The 25,268-nt window shown below is 38.9% G+C and overlaps 1 protein-coding gene across 2 annotated transcripts in view; it reads right to left on the reverse strand.

The window, feature by feature from the left end:
* Nucleotides 1-13,773: 13,773 nt before the first annotated feature.
* Nucleotides 13,774-25,268, reverse strand: part of HPSE (heparanase) — a 34,269-nt gene continuing 22,774 nt past the window's right edge. For both annotated transcript variants that reach the window (XM_007167937.2, XM_007167936.2), the window contains 4 exons: nucleotides 24,242-24,356; nucleotides 21,131-21,249; nucleotides 19,808-19,954; nucleotides 13,774-15,366 (listed from right to left, as the gene is read on the reverse strand). In XM_007167937.2, coding sequence (XP_007167999.2) covers nucleotides 15,207-15,366; nucleotides 19,808-19,954; nucleotides 21,131-21,249; nucleotides 24,242-24,356 — 541 coding nt within the window. In that variant the 3' untranslated portion in view covers nucleotides 13,774-15,206. The remainder of the gene's footprint in view (nucleotides 15,367-19,807; nucleotides 19,955-21,130; nucleotides 21,250-24,241; nucleotides 24,357-25,268) is intronic.

Here is a 25,268-nt window from a genome sequence, read left to right on the forward strand (position 1 = left end):
GGAGAAAGCCCTCGCACGAACCGAAGACCCAACACAGCCAAAAATAAATAAATAAATAAATAAATAAATAAATAAATAAATAAATAAGAAAATCCTTTAAAAAAAAAAAAAAAAAAAAAAAAAAGTCCAGGTTGTTACCTGTGCTTCTGACCTACCATTGTTGGGGAGGAAAAAAAGTTTTCCTCTACCTTTCCAGGTTCTTCCAGCTGGTCTCAGAATTAATTGACATGAGACAGATTAACAGGACAAAGTCAAATTTAATTACATATATATGGGGAATCCTAACAGGAGAGCCTCCAAAGACAGTCAGGTAAAATGAGGTATATATGGTCTCCTGGACTAAGGAGAAGGGGTAGGGGCCTGGGACTTCAAAGGAAAAGAAAAAAATGAAAGAATGAAAAGAGCAAATGTTTGGTAAACAAATGTTTGCTGGACCATACAGAAAAAATAGGACTCAGAGAGAATTTTAACGAACAGATTTTGCTAGGTTCCTCCCCATCTACCACACCTAGCTCACATTATACTGTAGTTATCTATGGTGATAGCTTCCTTCCTGGAACAGATCCTCTTTCTAAAGTCTTTTAGGCAGTTGGAGAGGGGAGAAGGTAAAAGCTCTTCCTGAGCCATTTGTTTCTTAAAAACAACCAGCCTAAAAAAATCTCCATGTCAAAGAGACACATTTTGGGGTGACAAATTTTTGCTTCCCTACACTGGCTGTAGATCAGAGGTTCCCAAGACCCCTTCCTTGAGTTTGATTAATTTGCCAGTGTGACTCACAGAACTTAGGAAACATTTCATTTACCTAATTATCAGTTTTTTATAAAAGGACATAACTCAGGAACAGCCAGATTGAGCAGATAAATAGGGCAAGGTAGGTGGGAAAGAGCACAGAGCTTCCACGCCTTTTCTATACATGCACCACTCTCCCCTCACCTCCACTTACTTCCCAACCCTGAAGCTCTCTGAACCCTGTCCTTTTGGGGTTTTATGGAGGCCTCATTACATAGGCATGATGGATGAAATCACTGGCCATTGGTGATTGAATTCAATCTCTAGTCCTCCCTCCCCTGGAGATCTGAGTGGGGCTAAAAGTTCCAACCCACTAATCAGGTGGTTGGTTTCTCTGGCAACCAGCCCCCATCCTTTGGGACTTTACAAAAGTCCCCTCATTAGTATAAACTCTGATGCGCTCAAAGGGGGCTCTTTATGAATGAGAAAAGACGCCACTCAGGAAATTCCAAGGGTTTTAGGAACTTTGTGCCAGGAACTAGAGACAAAAACTAAATATTTTTCTTATATGGCAATATTATACAAATATTCATAAATATATATTCCATATATAAATGTTATATATACACACATATGTATATGTATATAGGAGTCAGAAGGGGACTTAAAGGTATACCAATTCTAGTCCTAATAGAAACTTTACCTGCATAAACTTCTTCCTTTCTTAAAGTAACAGACAGACTAACAGGCAGATGTTTGCAATCAGGTCCCTAGACTCAGCTTAGGATATTTTATGTGAAAATAAAAGACATGCTCCAAGGACGAGACAAAGCAGTAGCATCCTGAAGCTTACTTGTTCAGCTGACTTTGCAACTTACTCTTTCAGAAGTTGGAAACAGATGAGCTCACTTTTAAGGACACCTAACTGGAGGGCAGTGATAAACAGTAACCCAGAGACACCACTCTTCTGCAGCCAAAACAAATAGACGCACATCAGATAAGCACTTCAGTTAAAGATTTGGATGCCTGCCTCTGGGGATCAGGAAAGTTCTAAAGTGGCAGCCCTTGCTGATCCAGCCTTCTGGCGTGGACATTTCCTACCTATCCTCCCCCAGTTATAAACATGACAGTATTTTTCTGGTTGGGATCTGCTACAGAGAGGCAGGAGTTCTTGCAACCCTGATTCAAGGGAGGGCTATAAGGAGCTTCTGAGGCTGCATTGGCCCTAGGATAAGAGTACTCTTTGGGGATATGGGTCTCCATAGGGTGTCTTGTGTGGCTGGGGGACAGGTAAGAGGTTTAGGCCAAGGGTCAGCACTGTTGGAGGGGGCCTCCTGATCACACAGCCATCTTCCTCCATATGTTTCTTAAATTAATTAAATGAGGAGGGCGTTAGACTGATGTGATTCTACGCTGTGGCAGCCTAAATAAGCAAACCCAAATCTAAGTTTGTAACTGCCTCAAGGTTAGGAAATCAGAATGCTAAGGATAACTAGTCACAAATAGCCAACTAGGCTTTAAGCTATAGCCAATCAAATAATTTCTTTTTCTTTGCTCCACACTTTCTTCACATGTCTTTTCCCTGGCTCCTGTCCGAGGCGTGTTCCTAACCACTTCCAGTTTGGTTCTGGACCATTTGAATAGATAAATGTTCAAATAAACTCTTAAAAATTTTAACATGCCTCAGTTTACCTTTTAACAGTTTCGATGTCTTTTCATCTGGTTTCTCAAACTCAACAAAGACATCTCAGACTCAAATTCAGTAGACATTGCCTTGGCCTTTGGAACAATGTGTTTCTGCAGGCATATCAAGCACTTAAATTGTCCCTAAAGTAGAAATTATCTATGTGATGTGATTCTTAGTTATACTTCTCAGAAGCCTGTCAGTGCGTATTTCTATAGATTTGAGGGAAATATCCCACCTTAGCTTTTCATCATTTTAAGGAGATTTAAATGAGGAATAGGAATACTGTATGTGGTCCTATCTCTGATGAATGGAGCTCAGGGGAGACACAGAGAAAATGTGAACTTCCAGAGTAGCCAGACCTTGCTCTGCAGCTTGATGCAGCAGTGCTAGTCCTAGACCTTGTCCTGCCATTGTCACCCTCAATGGGAGTGCCTCTTCTAGCTGGGAGCTGGGCCTCTTCTGGCTCCCTTGGTGGGCTCATTACTGTAGAGCAATCATCAGACTTGCCATCAGAGTGTTTTTTGTGTTTGGTGGGGAAAAGAGCCTTGGAGCTGGGTTTTGTGGGAGACGCAGATGAAGGCTGAGTTTCTGAGTCTGTTATTTTGTTTGGGCGTACTCTCTACCCTGAAACTTAAATGAAAACAGCATCTGCCCGTAACCACTGCCATGATTTCTGGAATTGTAGACAGTCCTCCTGAAACTGATAGGCGTGGTTTCAGGGGGCTCTGAAGTGCCCAGTCCTTGATGTCTCAGTGCAGAAAGAATTCAGCGAGAGGCAAAGTGAGAGATAAGAAGTGATTTATTAGAATAGGATGCTTGTGAAGCTTACAAGCGGGCGGGCGAAAGGGTGCCGCACCCCGAGAACTTAGTGGGCTACAGTTTTATAAACAAAGGAAAAGTGGGGAGGGGGAAAAGATCACTTTCCTCTTCATTTTTGAGTAGATGTCATGCTTCCATCATCAGCTCCTTCTCCAGGTTGGGCAGGGGAGTTATTTTGTCCTTACATGGTCAAGCCAGGACTGTAAAAAATTATTTCAGGTATCTGTACAATGAGCACCTTTCTATAAATTATTGTTTTTTATGTGTGCAGAGAGCATGTCCTAGGGGTCATGAACTTACTGAGCTCACTGGGCAGGATGTGGGTCTCATTCCACCATTGTTTTATTGTTTGGGGCATGTCTCATGCTTCTGTTACCTGGTTTTGTTGCTAAGCAAGCCTGCTTGGTTTTGTGGTTAAGCAAACCTGCTTTCTTGAGTAATCATTAACTTACAGGGGTCTCCCATATTTTTTCTACTTACAATCCCCTAGTGGGATTGATTAACTATTTAATCACCTGCTTTGTCCCTTTACTCTGTCCCTATCATTCCCCCCTCCAGGTGTTTACCATTTTATGCTTAAAAGGGAGTAAGGGGTGACAACTGATCATTAACTGCTTCCTGCTGAGACGGGAAGTAGGCCTGCCTGGGGAAGGAGTAAAACACCTGGCTGACTGTCCCTTCTCTGTTGGGAGAACTGTAAACCAATGTCATTTTGTTTAACATCATCCTTTAAGCCCTCTTGGATGTTAAGCATCAGAGGATGAGTCTACGAAAAGATATAAATTAAAAGAAATTAAGCATTAAAGGAGTCATTAAAAGAGATTATAACCATGATTTTGAAGATCCAAACCATTTTTTCCCAAACAGTTTCTAAATCTGGAAGAGGGTCACTTAAGGCCTCAATCTGTTTGTTTTTGGTTAGGCCTAGAACGTCAGTGTTTCATATTTTAGGGTCTATGGAGTCTTTTATCTCAGTTATAGATTTAATCTGTTCTTCTTTATTTCTTGTTAATATCATTTGGTGATAAGGGTGCCTTCCTTGTCCCTTGAGAAACAGAGTGGCCCCTAACTTAGTTAATATGTCTCTTCCACTAAAAAAATAGGATAGTCAGGCATGAACAGAAAGGAATATAGAAACGACCAGCCATTGATGTTGCACAAAAGGGGTCCCAGGAAAGTGTGTTCCTGTCTCTTTCCTGATCCTCCCTTCTTTATTTCTTATGGTTGTTAAGGCTTCCAATCTTTTATGTTAAGACCGAGAAGGTTGCACCAGTGTTTGTAAGAAATTTTATCAAGTGGCCCACCACTTCAATGACCACCTGAGGTTCAGCAGTAGTTATGTAGATGGTAATTTTAGGCAGGGCTACCTTGGGCCTTGGACCCCCTCAGTCCTTTGGTTGTGAAACCATCAAAGGACGAGGGCCCCCCCGCTCTCTGGCGTCTGGGGCATTCCCTCTTCCAATTTCCTGGCTGTTTGCAAAGGGTACATCAATCACAATCTTTCCTATAGTGTCCCTTCTGTCCACACAGGGCACACTGATTTTGTCTGGGTACCCATGGGCCTTGTGGTCTGCTATGGCCAAATTGGCCTAGAAAGCCTGGCCTCCCCTTTGGTGGTCTCTGAGTGGACAAAGCCATTGCCATCATTTGGGCTTTTCGTTTATCTCTCTGGGTGCGTTCAGTCTTTTTGGCCACATCCCTATTACTGAAAACCGAATAAGCCAATTGGAGCAAATCACTCATAGGGATCTGAGGACCGGCAGTTGTTTTTCGAATTTTGTCCCTGATGTCTGGGGCAGACTGGGCTATGAAATGCAGAGCCAAAAGGGCCTCTCCCTCAGGGGAGGAGGGATCCACATTTGTATACTTTTTAAAAGCTTCCACTAATCTCCCTTGAAAAACTGTAGGATTTTCATCTGGTCCCTGTTGGTCTTCTTTCACTTTTTCATAATTGACGGGTTTCACTGTAAGCTTTCTCATACCCTCTTAAACAATGAATCATATGGTCCCATCCATCCCTACCAATAAAATGTATCTGGCCATTCCATTGTGGGTCTGCTTCGGGGACAGCGTTGTGTCCCAACTGCTGTACCGTATGGCCCTCTTGGGCTTGGGCTGCCACTTGGTCAGCATGGGCTCTGGCTGCCAGTAGTATATGCTGTTCTTTCTCAGGGCTGTAGCAGTGGGATAAGATCTGTAAATCCCCCCAGGTGAGATCAAAAGATCTCATTAACCCAGTAAACTCCTTTGTGAAAAGTTCAGGATCCTCAGAAAAACTTCCCAACTTGTCCTCTGCCAGACTTAGATCGGACATTGAAAAAAGCACATGAACTCTTATTGTTCCTTGATTTTTATCAGAAATTTCTCTTGGAGTCAGAACCGTAGGGGCAGTTGGTTGGTAACTTACGCTGCTGCGTGTGCTAACGAGGCTGATAATGGGCCCGTTGGGTAGCTTGGGATAAAAGGAGGTCTCGCCTCACCCTTGGGTGCATTTTCCCCTGGGATAATAGCCTCGGCTGGAGCAACGGCTCCCACCTGTGAGATAGCCCTTGTTGGAGCAGCCATTTCCATGGCTATAGCAGCTTTCACCAGAGCAATAGTTAGCCATCCAAAGGTTTTCTTCCCGTGTCAAAATCCACCATGCAGTTTAATTAAGATTTGTACTTACAACTTTAGATGTTATCCTTTCCAAAGTAGTCTCCCAACCAGGTGTTAATGCCCGAGAGATTGTCGCAAAGGAAGAGTACAGAAGGTGTCCCCAGTGCTGTTGACAGTGAGCAAGAACTGGTCTGGCTGCTAATTGGAATAAAGGGTCAGCACTTGTAAGGGCTGAAGGGAGGGGAAGACTGACATCAGGGCTCAGGAAGTCCTCCGTTGGGCACTTGTAGTAATTAGGGGAAAAGTACCTTAAGTCTTGGAAGTTGATCCCCTTCAGTTTTCTTGGGCATGATGTACTTAAGAATACCTGATAAGAGGCCTTTTATCTAGGTTGGACACAGTCCTTTACATTTTTTTTTTTTTTTTTTTAGTCATCTAGTCTTCATCCAAAAATAGATTACAATGATCAGCTTTAGAAACAAGCGTAAAATACCTACTTAATAACTCAATTAAGCTTTACAATAATATAACATCGCAACAAAGCTATTTGAAAAGTGAGTTTTAGACAGTAGATACGGACCTTAAGTAGCAAAACTAAAATTTTATATCTATTAAAACATATTTTTTTCTTTAAAATTACCCTTATTTTTCCAAATATAGCCAAATTAAAGTTAATTTGTTTGTAAAATAAGTCTGGATAATTGATCACACAGGTTTGTATAATTTGTTCAATAAAATGGTTACCCTGATTACCAAAAATTGTAAAAAGTATACCCCAAGTGAAAAACACATTTTTAACCTTTTTTTTTTTTTTTTAATTGTGAGGACATCAGCCTTGTAGCCAAGAAGGGCTTTAACTCATTAAATAAAAAATGGAGTTTGCCAGGGAGCCAGGAAGAGCCAAGTGGCCATATCATGGATTTCCCATAGCCCTGACTGTTTAATTTACAGCTTTTTTTCATCTATCTTAAGTTTTCTCATTTAAGAGTAACACTGTGTAACTCAGATTGCAACTTGAATCCAGGCAGCAAGGACTCGAACCTGGCTAAAACCCAGATTGGGACTTGAACCCACGGTCTTGTAACTGAGATCACACACCTGGCTTTAGGACCTAATGAAGCTCAGGTTCTTTTTTTTTTTTTTTTTTTTTTTAAGTATGCCACGTTTTACTTTTTTTTTTTTTTTAAGTATTTGTTTATTTATTTATTTATGACTTTGTTGGGTCTTCGTTTCTGTGCGAGGGCTTTCTCTAGTTGTAGCAAGTGGGGGCCACTCTTCATCGCAGTGCGCGGGCCTCTCACTATTGCGGCCTCTCTTGTTGCAGAGCACAGGCTCCAGATGCGCAGGCTCAGTAATTGTGGCTCACGGGCCCAGTTGCTCCGCGGCATGTGGGATCTTCCCAGACCAGGGCTCGAACCCGTGTCCCCTGCATTAGCAGGCAGATTCTCAACCACTGCGCCACCAGGGAAGCCCAAGCTCAGGTTCTTGATGTCTCATCACAGGAAGAATTCAGTGAGAGACAAAGTGATAGGTGAGAAGTGGATTTATTTAGAGAGAAACACATTCCACAGACAGAGTGTGGGCCAGCTCAAAAGGCGAGAGGCCTTGGGAGAAACACATAGACTTGAGTTTTAATCAGGGATAGATATAGAATGTAGAAGAAAAGTCTCAGAATTAAGAAGAAAAGTATAGATTGCCAAATCCTGTCAGAAGCATCCCAAACAGTAAAGTTTCTTCCTTTTTATATACCATTTCCCTTGTCACCTGATCCCTTCCACATCTCTAAACATCCATTCCACCTTTCTATGGCAATCCATGTTGATTGCCACAGTTCCTCCAGTTCCCTGTCCCCTGGCCTGTATCTAGGTGCCTGATCAGAGCCCCAGAGTATTTAGGGTTGATCAGCCCATCTAAAACGGGCAGTCATCGGCGGAGTGTCCTCCCCAATATTCCTGGCTCGTGGCGTCCCATGACTCTTCTAGGACCTGACCCCAGACCTTCTTATCTTACCACTGTCCTGCCTCGGTTGCCACCTGAAACCAATAGGTATTGTTTCGGAGGGGCTCTGAAGTGCCCAGTCCTTGATGTCTCAGTGCAGAAAGAATCCAGCAAGAGGCAAAGTGAGAGATAAGAAGTGATTTATTAGAATAGGACGCTTGTGAGGCTTACAAGCGGGCGGGCGAGAGGGTGCCGCACCCCGAGAACTTAGTGGGCTACAGTTTGATAATCAAAGGAAAAGTGGGGAGGGGGAAAAGACCATTTTCCTCTTCATTTTTGAGTAGACGTCATGCTTGCATCATCAGCTCCTCCTCCAGGTTGGGCAGGGGAGTTTTTTTGTCCCTACATGGTCAAGCCAGGACTGTAAAAAAGTATTTGAGGTCTCAGTACAATGAGCACCTTTCTGTAAGTTATTGTTTTTTATGTGTGCAGAGAGCATGTCCTAGGGATCATGAACTTACTGAGCTCACTGGGCAGGATGTGGGTCTCATTCCAGCATTGTTTTATTGTTTGGGGGCATGTCTCATGTTTCTGTTGCCTGGTTTTGTTGCTAAGCAAGCCTGCTTGGTTTTGTGGTTAAGCAAACCTGCTTTCTTTTTTTTGTTTGTTTTTAAATAAATAAATAAATAAATAAATTTATTTATTTATTTATTTATTTATTTATGGCTGCGTTGGGTCTTTGTTGCTACGCGTGGGTGAGTGGGGGCTACTCTTTGTTGCGGTGCACGGGCTTCTCATTGCAGTAGCTTCTCTAGTTGTGGAGCACGGGCTCTAGGTGTGCAGGCTTCAGTAACTGGGGCACGCGGGCTCAGTAGTTGTGCCTCGTGGGCTCTAGAGACCAGGCTCACTAGTTGTGGCAAATGGGCTTAGTTGCTCTGGGGCATGTGGGATCTTCCTGGACCAGGGCTTGAACCTATGTCCCCTGTTTTGGCAGGTGGATTCTTTTTTAAAATGTTATTACTTTTATTTCTTCTTTTTTATTTTTCAATTTTATTTTGTTTATTTTTTTATACAGCAGGTTCTTATTAGCTATCCATTTTATACATATTAGTGTATATATGTCAACCCCAATCTCCCAATTCATCCCACCACCATCCCCCCCGCCACTTTCCCCCCTTGGTGTCCATACGTTTGTTCTCTACGTCTTTGTCTCTATTTCTGCCCTGCAAACCGGTTCATCTGTACCATTTTTCTAGGTTTCACATATATGCATTAATATACGATATTTGTTTTTCTCTTTCTGACTTACTTCACTCTGTATGACAGTCTCTGGATCCATCCACGTCTCTACAAATGACTTGGTTTCGTTCGTTTTTATGGCTGAGTAATATTCCATTGTATATATGTACCACATCTTTATCCATTCATCTGTTGATGGACATTTAGGTTGTTTCTGTGTCCTGGCTATTGTAAATAGTGCTGCAATGAACATTGGGGTACATGTGTCCTTTTGAATTATGGTTTTCTCAGGGTATATGCCCAGTAGTGGAATTGCTGGGTCATATGGTAGTTCTATTGTTAGTTTTTAAAGGAGCCTCCATACTGTTCTCCCTAGTGGCTGTATCAATTTACATTCCCACCAACAGTGCCAGAGGATTCTCTTTTCTCCACACCCTCTCCAGCATTTGTTGTTTGTAAATTTTGTGATGATGGCCATTCTGACTGGTGTGAGGTGATACCTCATTATAGTTTTGATTTGCATTTCTCTAATAATTAGTGATGTTGAGCAGCAGTGGAATCTAGAAAAATGGTACAGATGGACCTATTTGCAGGGCAGGAATAGAGATGCAGATATAGAGAGTGGACGTGTGGACATGGTGGGGAAGGAGGGGTGGGACGAATTGGGACGTTAGGATTGACATATATACACTACCATGTGTAAAATAGATAGCTAGTGGGAACCTGCTATAAAGCACAGGAAGCTCAGCTCAGTGCTCTGTGAAGACCTAGATGGGTGGGATGGGAGGGGTGGGAGGGAGGTCCAAGAGGGAGGGGATATATGTATACATATAGCTGATTCACTTCATTGTACAGCAGAAACTAACACAACATTGTAGATCAATTATACTCCAGTAAAAATTTTTTTTTAATAAAATAAAAAATAATAAAAATCAAAATAAATTTGTAAAGTACCTTTGGAGCTTAAATAGTAGAATCAATAACTGTAATGCTTCAGGCCTTAAAACTATTTTATGTGAAGTTGGTGTTCTTTATGAAAATTATTATAAAATGATAGCTGCTAAGAAATATGAGAATAATAAGAGAAAAATTATGAAAGGCATCCATGTTTCTCAGTGGTACTGGTGGAACTGAGTTCTCATTGCGTACTGCAGCAAATTCAACAACAAACCTCAGTATTGGCTTTTCCTTCTCCTCCGTCTCACTCTCCCTGATCTCTCACACCTGCTTCCTGAGATCACCTCCCAAATAAACTACTGGACCCCAAGTCCTTGTCTCAGCCTGTGCTTTAGATGACCCCCAACATCTGATACTTAAGCATAGGAAGGGGTTGAACCCAACACACTAGTGGTTCTATATCCTGTCTCTAGACTCTCTAATCAAAAGCTAATTGTTACCGTACTTGGTGTAGAGGACCTGAATTGGTAATTATATTAACTCTGGCTAGAGGAGTAAATTTGTAACTTTGGCATGAGAAAATGACATTTTTGTACAAATTGTGGTTTTTAAAAAAATAAATGTATTATTTTTGTCTGTGTTTGGTCTTTGTTGCTGCATGCCGGCTTGCTCTAGTTGCAGCGAGTGGGGGCTACTCTTCGTTGTCGTGCGTGGGCTTCTCATTGCGGTGGCTTCTTTTGTTGCGGAGCACGGGCTTTAGGGCACGCGGACTTCAGTAGTTGTGGCGCATGGACTCAGTAGTTGTGGCTCGTGGGCTCTAGAGTGCAGGCTCAGTGGTTGTGGTGCATGGGCTTAGTTGCTCCGCGGCATGTGGGATCTTCCCGGACCAGGGCTTGAACCCGTGTCCCCTGCATTGGTAGGCGGATTCTTAACCACTGCACCACCAGGAAAGCCCTACAAATTGTATTTATATAGGTTTGCTATCACTGTTGTTTGTTTTTTAAGATGTTGAAATGCTTAGGGAACTTGATCTACTAAGTTTGTGTGTGATTTATTAGATATATAAGAATTTTTTTTAAATGTGGTTAGGAAGAATATGTTAAATATGCAAATTTGCCTTATTAATTTTGGAGTGCTGCAGAATCAGATAAACTAGCCTTATTATTGTCCTTCGAAAGGTCTATGGGAATTGAAATAAATATGTAAGTTGCATTTAATAAAGTAACCTAAGAACCAATTTAAAAACTAGTGACTATCATCAAATATATAAAAGTAAGGAACGAATTTAACTTAAATCAAAGGTGTTATAAAAACTTACAGTGTTTGGACTTCCCTGGTGGCGCAGTGGTTAAGAATCTGCCTGCCAATGCAGGGGACACGGGTTTGAGCCCTGGTCCGGGAAGACCCCACATGCTGCAGAGCAACTAAGCCTGTATGCCACAACTACTGAGCTCATGCACCACAACTACTGAAGCCCGCACGCCTAGAGCCTGTGCTCCGCAACAAGAGAAACCACTGCTATGAGAAGCCTGCACACTGCAACGAAGAGCAGCCCCTGCTCACTGCAACTAGAGAAAGCCCACGCGCAACGAAGACCCAACTAAGCCAAAAATAAATAATAAATAAATAAATTTATATAAAAAAAGAAACTTACAGCATTTAATGACAATGATAGGGAAGATTTTTTTAAAAATACTGTTAAATATTTAAGTATCTAACTTGTTCTAGGGCTTTCTAACCCATAAGTCTGTAGAATTGAGAATGGTATAAAATTGGAAAAGGAGAAGACAGGATAAGTACCTTATCCTTGAAAAAAAACACAAATCTCTGACCCAGGGATGGAGTGAGTACGGGAATGTTCACACTATATTTTTCTAAGGCACACAGTACGTAAGTTGGTCTGCACATCATTGGTAACATTTTCTTCTACAGTTGAAACTAATTATTTATTCTACTACCATTTAATTTTGAATACTACTGCTTTGATTTTGTGTTGCATTATCAGATAAAATAGATGATAATCTATTTTAGTTAGTTTGGTTGGTCATCAAAATTCTGGTTAGAAGGATAATTAAAAGACTTATCAACCATGAGGTGTTTCAATAGGTTGATGAGACACATCAGAAGTTTTAAAAAAGAAAATGGGTGCAATTACAGAACTGACAAGCCCTGAACATACAAGTTTCACAGCAGGACTTGGTAATTCCCATTATCATGTAGATGAGGTGAATCACAAGGGCCAAACTAAAAGACAGATGTAATTTTGAGCCAATATAATAAGTTGCAGAAAATAAATATATTTGATTGATTAAATAAATTAATGAAATCATATGGACTCAAAAAGTCTCACTAATGTGACAGGCGAGAAGCTTCCTCTAAAAAAGTTAAAAAAAACCTATTTATTAATAATGCCTTTAATATTCATTAATATACAACTGAGAGCATTCCTTTCTTCACATAACTATGCCCCTGTTCTTCATATAACCACTCACCACAGTAAAAGCTTTCTAGTGATAATTTTAAAAAAAATTTTTGAAGTTATCAGGCAATACTTTTTGAGGTTTGAAACATCACTCAGTTTTTCTGTATATTCAAAATCAAACTACCTAAGCTAGTTTCAAATTTGAACGTTCTTCTCTGTCATTAAGGAAACATCTGAATGGCTACTGTGTGCCAGACAACATGCTAAGCATAGGGAATACAAAGATGGTTAAGATATTGAACTTCTTTCTTATAAGCTTAGAGTCAAGTTAGAAAGATATATGGACACAATTTAGATGTATCATAAGTGCCACAGTAAATGTCCAAACCGCTATAGGAGCAAAGAATAGGACTAAAGCTACTTGAATGATAGGGGAGGCATTGAAACTGCTGTTTGAGCTGGGTCTTAATAAACATAAAAGTTTGCCACATAGAGAGGAGAGGTAGCAGAATCCAGGTGGAGAGCGGAAGGAGCAGTACCAAAGATACAGGAGCAAAAGGTAAAAGAGGCTGTATGTCCGGACTGCTCAACCAATGTGTGCGTGGGAGAACAGAACTCATGGGGAAAGGAACAGGAATTGAGGCTGAAGAAAACAGCAGGTGCCAGGTTATGGAGGACCTTATATGCTATAGGAAATGGAGAGCCATTTTAATTTTTAAGCAAACTTTAAGCAAATTTAAGCAAAATTTAAGAATTTTAAGCAAAGTCAGGAAGAACAATTAGGAAATTATTACAATAATACAAGTGAAAAAATGGGCCTTGAATTTATTAAGTGGCAGAGGGGTTAGGGAAAAGAAAAATAGACAGGACCGAACCCTGATCATGATTGAATCTACATGATGAGGGAGGAAATCGTGTTTGTGCCTGACGATCTCTTTTCTTCAAGGTCAAGTCGGTATGGGGGAGGCTGAAAGGACAAATAAAGGTAGGAGGTGTAAACAAAGTGGTGAAGGAAACAAGGGATCTGTAGGCTTAAGCTTTATTGAAAGAATAATCAAGGACTTCCCTGGTGGTGCAGTGGTTAAGAATCCGCCTACCAATGCAGGGGACACGGGCTCGATCCCTGGTCCGGGAAGACCCCACATGCCGCGGAGCAGCTAAGCCTGTGCGCTACAACTGAGCCTGCGCTCTAGAGCCCGCGAGCCATAACTACTGAGCCCATGTGCCACAACTACTGAAGCCTGTGCCCGTAGAGCCCGTGCTCCACAGCAAGAGAAGCCGCCGCAGTGAGAGGCCCGCGTGTCGCATCGAAGAGTGGCCCCTGCTAGCCACAACTAGAGAAAGCCAACGTGCAGCAACGAAGACCCAACACAGCCAAAAATAAGTAAATAAATTTTAAAAAAAGAAAGAATAATCGTGCAATATTGAGGTTATAAAAGTTACTTTATTTCAAATGTGAAAATATAAAAATCACTTACATATAAAATTTAAGGGTATTAAAGCATCCAAACTTTAAATTTCAGCTTTAGTTCCTTATAAATGTACTTAATTGAGACAATATTCATAGCAGGCATAAATATAAGGAGAATTATATTTCTAAGAATTAAGACACAGGAGAAAATAATACATTCTGTTACTGATAAAAGCACAGAACAGTAGTGGTCAGTGTTATAGACTTCCCAACACCGTCTCCATTCCAAAAGATTATTAGGAGACAATTGGAGGAATCTCATTGATGGTGGCCGTGACTGGGGAGAATGGCCATGCGACCATGACATGAGGAGACATGAGGAGAGTTTTGCTGAGAGAACCTCTGAGAAAGGCAATACTTCAAAAGTCTATGAAGGAGACAGAAAAAATTGCTCGTCTTCTTTCTCTGGCTGCTGCCAGGTCTGAATGGGCCCATGGGATAGCTACAGCCATCGTGAAACCAGCTTGAGAATGAAGGCAATACTAAAGGTGACAGAGCAGAGAGACGGAATGAAACTGATTCCTTGATGACATACTGAGCAGTGGAGCCCACCCTACTTGAACTTCTTGTTATGTGGGATTATAAATGTGTGGTGGTTTAAGCCACTGGAATCAGGGTTTTCTGTTACTTGCAGCCAACTAAAACAAGAATTTAAGGTAGATTAAAGGTAAACATTAACAGATGGTTACAATGTATAGAATTAAATTTTCTCCTCTTGGTAAATCAATTTCACTTACAGTCATTTTTTATTTCATTTGAAGTTTACATAATCCCTTCCCTCCAAATTGCCATTAATCGTTTTTTTTTTTTTTTTTTTTTTTTGTGCTATCACATCTAACCATCTGTCCTCTCACACAGTATTGCTGACAGAGACAAACAGAACAGAGGAAAGTGAAGCTGCAGCTGAATTTAGCTCTCTGTTAAGCTGCAAAGAGATTGTCTCTCTTTTATAGATGATTTGAAGGCTGTGGTAGTAAACTTTTTCTGACAGCAGCCCTATGGGAGGAAAGCATATGGAGGAAAGAATCTGACAATCTTCTAATAACTGGTTTTTTTTTTTTAGAATAAAAACAACTAAACACTTTCTTAAAACTAATAATATATCCTTCACTTACTTGCCCCCTGGCTGTATTGGGAGTACTTATATACATTTTTAATAATCTTAAATAAAAATAGTACATGCAGAATACAAACATAGTGTTTGGAACTAGGTATTACTATTAACAGTGGTCTACTTAGAACAAAATACTGTGCTAATCTAGCACTGAGAGTGTCCCAGTGGCCCTAAAGCAGTCACCAGTTGATCTGTAATGCATCTGCTCGCCTTCCTACAGCCTGAGTTTTGCTTTCCTCTTATCAATGCACTTGGAAAATTCAGTCTCTGGGCTAGTATATGTCTTTCATTTTCAGATGCAAGCAGCAACTTTGGCATTTCTTATCACAAAAAATCCATATGAGAGAGCTGGCAGGCCCAGTGAACTTCCTGGACGGAGAGGTTTTTCTGTCAAAGCTGGCAAGGTTTGGTCATCCACCATCTTCAGAGTTTGACCATTGAGCTGGACAGATCTGCAAAGGGGAAAGATACGTCCAAGTTAGCCAAGTTATGTGTCTTCCACCTACTCTATAAAAGTCGTGAGATCTTTTTAAGACCAAAAAATTTTTCTGTGGCAGTTTCTGTTATGTAATTTGTATTTGAACACTATGTCAGTTAGGTATTTGACCTAGATGGTCTTGAAGCTGCACTGGTAGAGTTGAGCAGTTGTGACAGAAACCATATGGCCTGCAAAGCCCCAAATATTTACTATCTGGCCCTTTACAGAAAATGGAACACATGTAATCCATACCAGGCAAGATGATGGAGTTATAAAAAGAACGAAGATGACATACTTCTGGATCTGCAGCATTTTTTTGGATGGTAAGAAATTGAAAACATTTTTGTATAAAGCAAATATATAGAATGGAATGTGAATTTCATGAATTTAACATACAAAATGACAATTTCCCACTTGTACCTATGTCCATAAACCCTCTTACTCCCCTTTTCCCAGGAGGTATGCATTCATGTTCTTAAATTGTTAAGCTATTTTGGTAGAATGTATATTGCTGTGGTGAAGCAAAAAGGATTTTGTTTAGCTAAACCACAGATTCCAAAAAAAATATGTTTTCTTTGCATCTCACTGTCGGAATTTAAAATCAAAACTGAGTCCAAAAATGGAAAAAAAGTTAAGGACAAGTGTTATTTCTTATGCATATTTATTATTATTTAAATGAAATTAATACATGCTTACAGCAATAAATCTCATATAAACAAGAGCTTATGAAGAAAAGCTTTAGTCTGCTTTTAGTTCTGCTGATAGTTACTTCCATAATTCCAAATGATGCTTTTATGTCTATTATCTTTTTCTTAATTGCTTTTTATATTATGAAATTTTTATATATGAAAAAAAGTTTTTTATTGTTGAAAATTTAGATTACTGTCAGAGTTTATCTATGTCATGTATATAATACATGTAACAGTACCTTCTATACAGTAAGCACTGTAAAAGTATTATCTATCATCATCATTATTATTCAGATAAATAAATATAACAAAAGCAACCTGTTAACTCATCATAACCATTTTTAAGATTTTGATGTATATTTCTTCATCTCTTTTCTATGTATGTATGTACATAGATGTTTTCATTTAGACAAAAATGAGCATACAGTATATAGTCTCTTAAAACTTGATTCTTTTTCCTGTAACACATCCTAACATTTGTTCACACCATTAAACATTCATCCACTACATCATTTTAATGGCTGCACAAGATTCAGTTGTATGAGCATATTAGTTTATTTACTTAATTGTCTAATGTTAGACATTTGATTGTTTCCAATTTAACATTATTATAAAGTTTTCATTTTTAAAGATCTCTCACACTCTATCCTAAGTATCAGTCAGCAGAAAAACTGATTTCCATTTAACCTTGGTTAAATGCCCAGCTCTGGGCTCTGTGCCTAAAGATGTAATAAGATAACCATGACTGCTGGAGGCTAATAAGCCTGCATAGCTGTTACACTCAGCCCACATGCACCCAAGCTTTGTCTTAGCACCTATATCACAGCAGTTCCTGGATGGGGTGTGGGAGGAAACGCCATGACCATCATCAGGAAACCACAGACAAAAACAGGCCTTGAAAACATCTCTAAATGGTGGTAGTAAGACCTCTCCTGCATGAAATTGAAGACCATTACAAGGGTACACAAAAAAGTTTCAGAAATGCTTTAGGAGAGGCCACAGAGTTTAAAGGTAAGTCTGATCATTGTAAGTTAATACTGCTCTGGGTTAAGATGATGAAACATGGGCAAGATAAACCATCTGGCTATACTGTTTAATCACCTATAAATATAGCTAAAGGATGCTATCAATATACTGAGTGTAAGCTTAAAGCATGCAGAATATTTCCTCATCAGGCTGGCAAATGAGGGTAGGGTTTTTTTTGAGGGTAGTATCTTGTTTTATATTTTTAAGTCAGTAACACGATGACAAGAAATAGAAGACATCCTTGTCACGTTTCAGATAAATAGAGCTAGAAGGAATTAGCAAGCAACAGATTTGGCAAAATTGGCGATGCTGGGCAAAATTTATGTGAGATAACTATAAAATACTGTTTTTATGTTAACATATATTCACTTCAAATATTTATTAAAAACTTACTATGCAGGACCTTCTATTGGCACTATACAAGTTATTCAAGTAAAAAATAATTTTTTAAAGGTGATTATTATTTAACCCTCTGAGGTCATTAGCGTGAGCAAGTGGGCAGACTGTGCACTCATCAAACTTATCTGCGATGCTTTTGCAACATTTTAAAGAGAGAAAAATATAAGTAATATATACTCATCGAAGAGAACTTAGGGTAATAAAACATTATGCACAATTTCACCAATTTTCCAAGTATAAAGCATGAAACATGTGATCAGAATGCAACAGGGTCTGATAAATATAGCAAAGAGAAGAATCATTGAAGAAACTGGGCATTTCAGCCTGGAGAGAAGACAGTCCAATTGTCCTTCAAATACTTGAGAGTTATTCTGGAGAAAAGGAGGCATTCAGCATTGTTCCAGATTAACAGTAGCAAACTCAAATGTCCTCAAGGGCCAAGGAAGTTACGTGTGCCAGTGCAGTAGGACAGGCCTGAGACAGCAGGGTCACGTAGGGACTAAGGAGAACAGAAAGCTGAATGACCTGTCTAAAGGAAACAACCCCGGTTCAACTCCATCGAATTGGGAAAACATCCCAGAGCTGCCAGAGCACCCATTTTCAAAGAAAAGCTAGAAATCCAGATACTTTAGTAGTTGTTAATTTTTACAACATTGACAACTAATTAAAAATAAAAATTAACACAGAACGTATGCCAACCTCCCCAGAAAAAGAGAAAAAAAAAATCCTTTAAACCCACTTGTCCACAGGCATGAGGTATAGTTTCCATCCTCTGTTCTAGAGAATAGAACTAAGAGCAGCAGGTGAAAGCCTTAGAGGTTCACTTTATCCTTGCCACAGAGAGCAGTCGCCAGCAGAGGCTGTGAGATCCAACAGAGGAGGAATCAAACAGAGCTGAATGGCCTCAGATACCCATCTAAAATGATCTCTTAAGACACTTCTAATTCTACAACTATTATTCAACTACTTCAGAAAAGCTTTTCTCTTATCAGCCTCAGACAGAAATATGCTAAAAATAGCCACTTCAAAAAGGGTCAAAACCCAAATAGAGAAAAGTGTCTGTTATCCAAATATGCATTATTTACAATAGGGGGGGGAAAAAAAGGTTTAAACAGTAGGAAAATAAGTAAACGATGGCATTTTATAAAACATGCAGCCCATTTAGAAGTCTACAAAGGCTATATATGGAAAGATACTCTGGGAAACTTGTGGGTTCCCCTTCACTTTTTCCTATTAGAGGTTGTATGATTACAGTTATAGTAAAATAAAGGATAGGGAAAAAATAAAGTAATGGTGCCCAGTGTTAATAATGCTTGTCTATGGGGATTAGGACTTTGGAGAAAGCATGTTTATGGTACTTTTTCAGGTTCTGATGCTGTCACTGAAAACATCACTCATAGAGCATTTGCAAAGATGGGAGGAGGTAGTAAGAATTTTGTAATCTCAATTTTTTATGCTTTAGTGTGAGAATAGACATGATGGAAAGAGCCCCTTCCAACACACAATGAATTTTTATTTTAATTAATTAATTTTTTTGGCTGCACCGCACAGCTTGTGGGATTTTTAGTTCCCTGACTAGGGATTGAACCCGTACCCCCTGATTTGGGAGCACAGAGTCTTAACCACTGGACCACTTGGGAAGTCTCCTTCCAATACATATTAGACAGAAATCTTACAACGTTTGTGTGCCTAACTCTTCAAGGCTTACGGTCATTCTTGGGTATTCTGTTGGATTACAGGCTTTTGTAAGACATATTCAATGATAGGTTTTTATAACTAAAATGTATTAGAACCAACTTTAAATAATTCACCTAAAAGGCACATTTCTGACCACTTTTTTCTTACTCTAACCAATAAAAAAACTACTCTGATACCATAAGAGACTCACACCCAGCTCGTGCCATATAATATTTTACACCAACTCCTATGCCTTTATATAGCAATGACACATAGGTATTTTTGTTTTAGTGACAGTGTTACCAAGAATTATGTCTTTTTGGAGCAAATAATCTAAATGCATTGAGTGGATCTTGATACATCAAGTTGCTCTGAAATGAAAACATTTCCCTAAGATAACTGCTAGTTTGTGGTCCCATCCTTCCGCTTTGGACTCTCTGAATGAATCACCCTTGTATTAGTATGTATTCATATATAACTTCCTGAATATTAAGAATTGTCAGAACTTGAAATAGTTGACTTTTTTTTTCTTTTTTTGCTCCCTATCAACACATGGTATTCTGACAAACGCCAATAAAATTCACTTTTGGTGAAAGTTGGAAAGGAACCAAGAAAATGACTCACTTGGAAAATAAGCCATTGGGTCCTGAAGGTTTTATGAGGTATTTGTCCACTTGCTTGTCAAATAAGTGTTGTGGTAACTGCAAGCGCTTCGGGACATTATGGAGGTTCAAGGCGTACAGCGTTAAATCTCCTTCTTTATACCTTGGGCTAAAAGCAAATAGATTAACTCAATAAAAATAGTTATCTAATTTAAGCAATTGAATAGTTGATTCAAAATACAGTCATGGATAATACTAAGTATTAGTATCTATAGTGATGATGGGCCCTCTTTGTATCCTTCCATTTATGATAATATTAGACTCCTGATGTGGTCCTATTTTGAAAACATGATAAAAATATTGCTCTTCACACTGCCATTTTCTGGGCTTTAGCACTTTGAGATCCTTGCTGCTTTGCTAGGCTGCGTTGTGAGGAAGCCAGTCAGCCCATATATGTTCAAACATAGGAAAGTTAAATGGTAAAATGGAAATTTTCAGGGTTCATGTGAATTCCTAATATAAAGCATATAAACCCAGGCTTTTCCTAACCTTATGAAAAGACTGAAACAAATAAGAAAATTAAATCTACTGACACTTTTCAGAATTTTTCCACCTAAACCATTCCCCCACTTATTCCTAATGGGGCCCACTCACCAGAAACAGAGTTCCCACTCACTGAAACTGGAAACAGTGTGTAGCTTTTGTAGCTAGAATTAGCATTTTAATATTATTCTATTAGGAAAGACAGACTGAAACTAAAAAGAGAAAAATCTCAGATTTAGGAACATTTTTCCTACCTAAGGCCAGAGTACTGGACTACAAAAATCTCTATGGCCTCTCAACTCCAGAAACTGGGTTGAAACTTTTGAAAACATGAGTGTTATTGTTGTTATTGGTCTCATTTTAATTCTTCTTCTTTATTAATCAGATATGACACAAAGGGATAAGTATATTCATGTAATTATTCATTCATATGAGTTCATATTCATATTTTATTCATTCATAGTCATTCAATTGATTAATCAGTCATACAAAATTAGTTTTATGTGTTTCATTTGTATCATTATTTATTTAAATTCAGGATATATTTTCATTATGGATTGTGATAATTAAATCATTGTACAAATCTTTGCTGGACTGCAAATGCCTATGTTTAACGTATTTTTTTTTTTTTTTTTTTAGCTAGACTCTGGCACCATATCACCATGAGAATGAAAAGAAATAAAGAACAATGACACACCTTAGACCCACTGTATAGATAGAAGACAACAAGGTGTTAGAGTAGGAAGTTGTGTGCTTAGTAATTAAAACTCGTTGATTGGTAAAGGGTGTCTTACACACTTACTGGTTGATGTTTGTGCAATGAAGGTATACTCGAAGTTTGTTTCTGTCTGGACCTTTCACACTTGCCATTAACACGTTGGTGCCCACCAGTTTCTTGAACAGAAGAGAGAGCCAATAATCCTAGTTGTAGTGATTGGGGAGGGGAGGGACAAAAACAGATCTTTACTTACTCTTTAACAAAAACAGTGTCAAGCAAATAGTTATCCTACAAAGAGTGTGACTGTTATCCTAGAGCTATTTTAAAAGGATTCATCTTTTGGTCTGCATTACCACCACGAATCTGAGGGCAATATCTTGTTTGCTGCTTTTTATCAATGGAGGACTACACTTCCACAATTCAGAGGGCTATGCGTGCTAGGAGATAAATCTCAAGGATTCAACTCATTGCTCAGAGACAGTTTAAATATTCTTTGTTGTCAATCATCCAAGAATTCAAAGCTCAAAGCAAAACTTTTAGATATAGACACATACACACACTCACACACACACACACACACACACACACACATACACATACACACACAAAGCCAAGTTTTAAAAATAAAACTTCTGTTTAAGAGACTAAAACAATTTCCTCTGAAACCTTGTAAACCCCCAACCCCTGCCCAATAAAGCAGTGCATTAGGCAATGACCATCACTAGCTATCAAGGTCAAAAAAAGAGACAATCAGACATGATGTGTCTCTTGATGGAAGCACACAATATCACCTATGAAGAATTCTTGCAAAACAAAAAACCCCACAAAAATCAAGCCTCTGGGTCTAACTACCAGTTTACAGGAAATACAGGGGACAGAGGAACATGCTAAATGATACCACAGAAATAAATTTAGCAAAATCCAGAATGTGGGAAACACTATATAACATTACCTGGTTTCTCTAATAAATTCCAAGGGACAAAAAAAAGAGAGGGAGAGAGAACTTAAAGATTAACAGACCTAAGAGATATAATAAATACAATATATGGACCTTGTTTGGATTCTGATGTGAATAAACCAACAATTAAAAACATTTGTGACTGGAGGGTGAGGTGTGGTGTGATGAATTGGGAGAGTGGGATTGACATGTATACATTGCTGTGTATAAAATGGATGACTACGGCGATGAAGAGTGGCCCCCGCTTGCCACAACTAGCGAAAGCCCTCGCACGGAAACGAAGACCCAACACAGCCAAAATAAATTAAAAAAAAAAAAAAAATTGGATGACTAATAAGAAACAAAAAAAAAACATTTGTGACAATAAGGAAAATGTGAAACACTGACTAAATATTTAATGATATTGAGAAATTATTGTTCATATTTTAAAGTATGATAATTATATTTTGTTATGTTTTTACAAAGGAGATACATACTGAAATACTTATGGATAAAGTGGTATACCTGAGATTTGCTTAGAAGTAATCCAGTAGGTGGGAGGTAAAGAGTGGGTACGATTATAGATTAAACAACATTAGGGCTTCATATACTTTTCTCTCTACTTTGAAATTTTTCATAATAAAAAGTTTTTTTTTTTTTAAATCCACTCAATATATATATACCCCAACCCTTCCTTCTTGAGCTTGGGTAAGGTAGACTCAACAGGCAAACAGCTTTTGTTTTTCTGCTTAACTTCAAAATTTTCACTGGAGACAAGAAGAGAATCAATTAAATGTTTTCAAAGGAGACGTAGCACGGTTCCACGACTTGGGGGTAGAAAGCAAGCAGGCTCAGAGCCAGGATTTGTACAGGATTCTTTAGAGTAACAATGAGACAGCTGTGTGACCTCCAGCAAATCACACAAGCTCATCTCAATTTGAACTTCCTCATTTGAAAAATGGATCCAAGATACCTTCCTTGCCACCTTCCAGGACTGTTTTGCGAATTCCCTGGTATTCTGCAGATGTCAAAGGTAACATTTACTCTTGCAAGTTTTTCTAGCTGACTTGTGAACCTTGAGGAAGAAGTATATTTAGCACATATACAAAGAATTCTTAAGCCAAAAGTTTATGTTTGGCTGAGAAGCTTTAGATAACATCATAAATAGCTGGTACTATTTACCAAGAGTGACAGGATAAGCTGGCTAATTTCTAGGCATTGCACTCAAAGCAAATTGTGAAAAACTATTTATTTCTCTTCCTTGTTCAAGGTCCATTTAAGAAGGGGCCAGTAGTAGATTTTGGATATTTGTCTAATGAAATGATCACATTTGGTTTAACTCATTTTATAAATGACTCATAATATACTTGGGGAAGATAGATTCCATTTTGTGCAAAGACATTTTGCTAAATTTTTTTTTTAAGTTATGTACAGTGTGCTCCATGAGCTTGGACCACTATAGACTAAAGGCAATTTTGGGGGGAAATCTATCTACAAACCACAAAAGCCTAGCTTATATTTTGGCATGTGCTTTTTGCAGACTTTCTTAGCTTTCCTACAATGTTCAAGCAATTCCCTTAGGAATTATTCTTAGAAAATAGATATTCTCAAATGCTATTTTAGACTCTAAAAATCAAGGTCATACTTCTCAGGCTATATCTATGCTATGCCAATTTTTAGATATATATATCTTCCAGGTGGCTTTTTAAATAGAAAGGCTATATTTCCTGATTTAGTACCAGATGTAGTTGGAGGTAGGGTGGAAATGAGATTTTACTCATAAATATCTTGAAGATTATTAACAAAATAGCTAATCATATGGTGATATTTTTGAACAAATACATGGTACTAGCTTATCTTAAAGTTAAATAAATTATGATTTCATGACAAAAATTTTTGAAACTTTGGATACTACAGGCAATTTTAAATTTGATTTACTTGGCAAAACATTTGATTCAAGTTTACCTTATAAAATTGAAGTCATAAAATTTCAAATTACTCCTTTTTTTAAAAATCCCACACCATGCCCTAAATAACCCACATTAAAAACGTTATTTCTGGGTCTCAATTTCTTGAGACACAAAAAAGTTAGAATGAGTGATCTCTAAGGTTTCTTCTAATTCATCTTTCCATGGTTTGGCTACTTATTGAGAGCACTGAATTTATTGAGAGAATTGACTATTTATAAAAGGTTAATACAGGGAGCCCTTAGTATACTCTAACCTACTCACGATAATAGGAAAATAATGGTCACTTACAGGCAAAGGTTCAAAATTTTCATCCACTAAGTGGTAGTTTCCAGCTCCGAAGAACACTTGCCTCATCACCACTTCTATGCCCATTCTGGCCGACAGGCCCAATTTATCCAGCCACCTGGAACAGAGTGAGGCCAAGCTTCCTTCAAGTTTGGCAAACAAAATAACACAGTTTTAACTATACACTATTCTGATTTATTCCTCCGTGTGGGAGGAACTGACAGGAAGCCAGAAAAGTAGTATTAATTATCAATAAGTCATTCAGATGAAATAGAGACTATCCTTCACTTCACGTGTTCTCACACTTCTGCATGATAACAAATCCTAGAAGACTATTAATATGCTATAAGAGTCCCTATCAGGGTAGGACAACATCTACAAAGCGGAGTAGACAAACGCCCACCCTTATAGACAATTATTCTCTGTCCTGTGTGGGATCCACACCTGCCCTTCCCACCTCCACCTGCCGCCTCCCCACCCGCATTTCCATGTGAGGTCTGAAGAAAGGATTGCTGGTGGTCAGCAGTACTAAAATGCGAAATAAGTAGAATCGCCCCTAAGCTTTTATGGATACTTCCTCCCCCCGTGTTCAGTCAGTGGCAAAACACACATCTCCTTTCTTTCCTCTACTCCTCATGCCTCCACAAGCATAAGGGATGTGTGCTCTAGTCGGGGCTTATAAGAATGAGGGTAGGAGAGGAAAGAGAATAAAGCTCAATATGAGCATGCAGAACTATAGACTAAGAGTGTTAACCGAGTTATGAAATGTAAGTAAACCAGCTGGTTTTAAAGCAATCAAGTTTGTGGTGCTTGGATAAGGGGGTGATTTAGTAAATCTTTAAATTCATTGGTAGCCCCTCGGGTGTGACCTCATACTTCCAGGCTCTAAACTTCTTGGGAATCTATGAGTAGAGTTATATGTACTCAGAATCCTTCTCAGAGTCGAGGCTCTTGATGCACTCTTTTACAATGTATTTCTTTAGAGAAAGGAATGCTTGACATATTTATGGGCCATAATTAAGGAACAAAA

This window comes from Balaenoptera acutorostrata, chromosome 5 (genome assembly GCF_949987535.1).
Source record: "Balaenoptera acutorostrata chromosome 5, mBalAcu1.1, whole genome shotgun sequence".
Lineage (NCBI taxonomy): Eukaryota > Metazoa > Chordata > Mammalia > Artiodactyla > Balaenopteridae > Balaenoptera > Balaenoptera acutorostrata.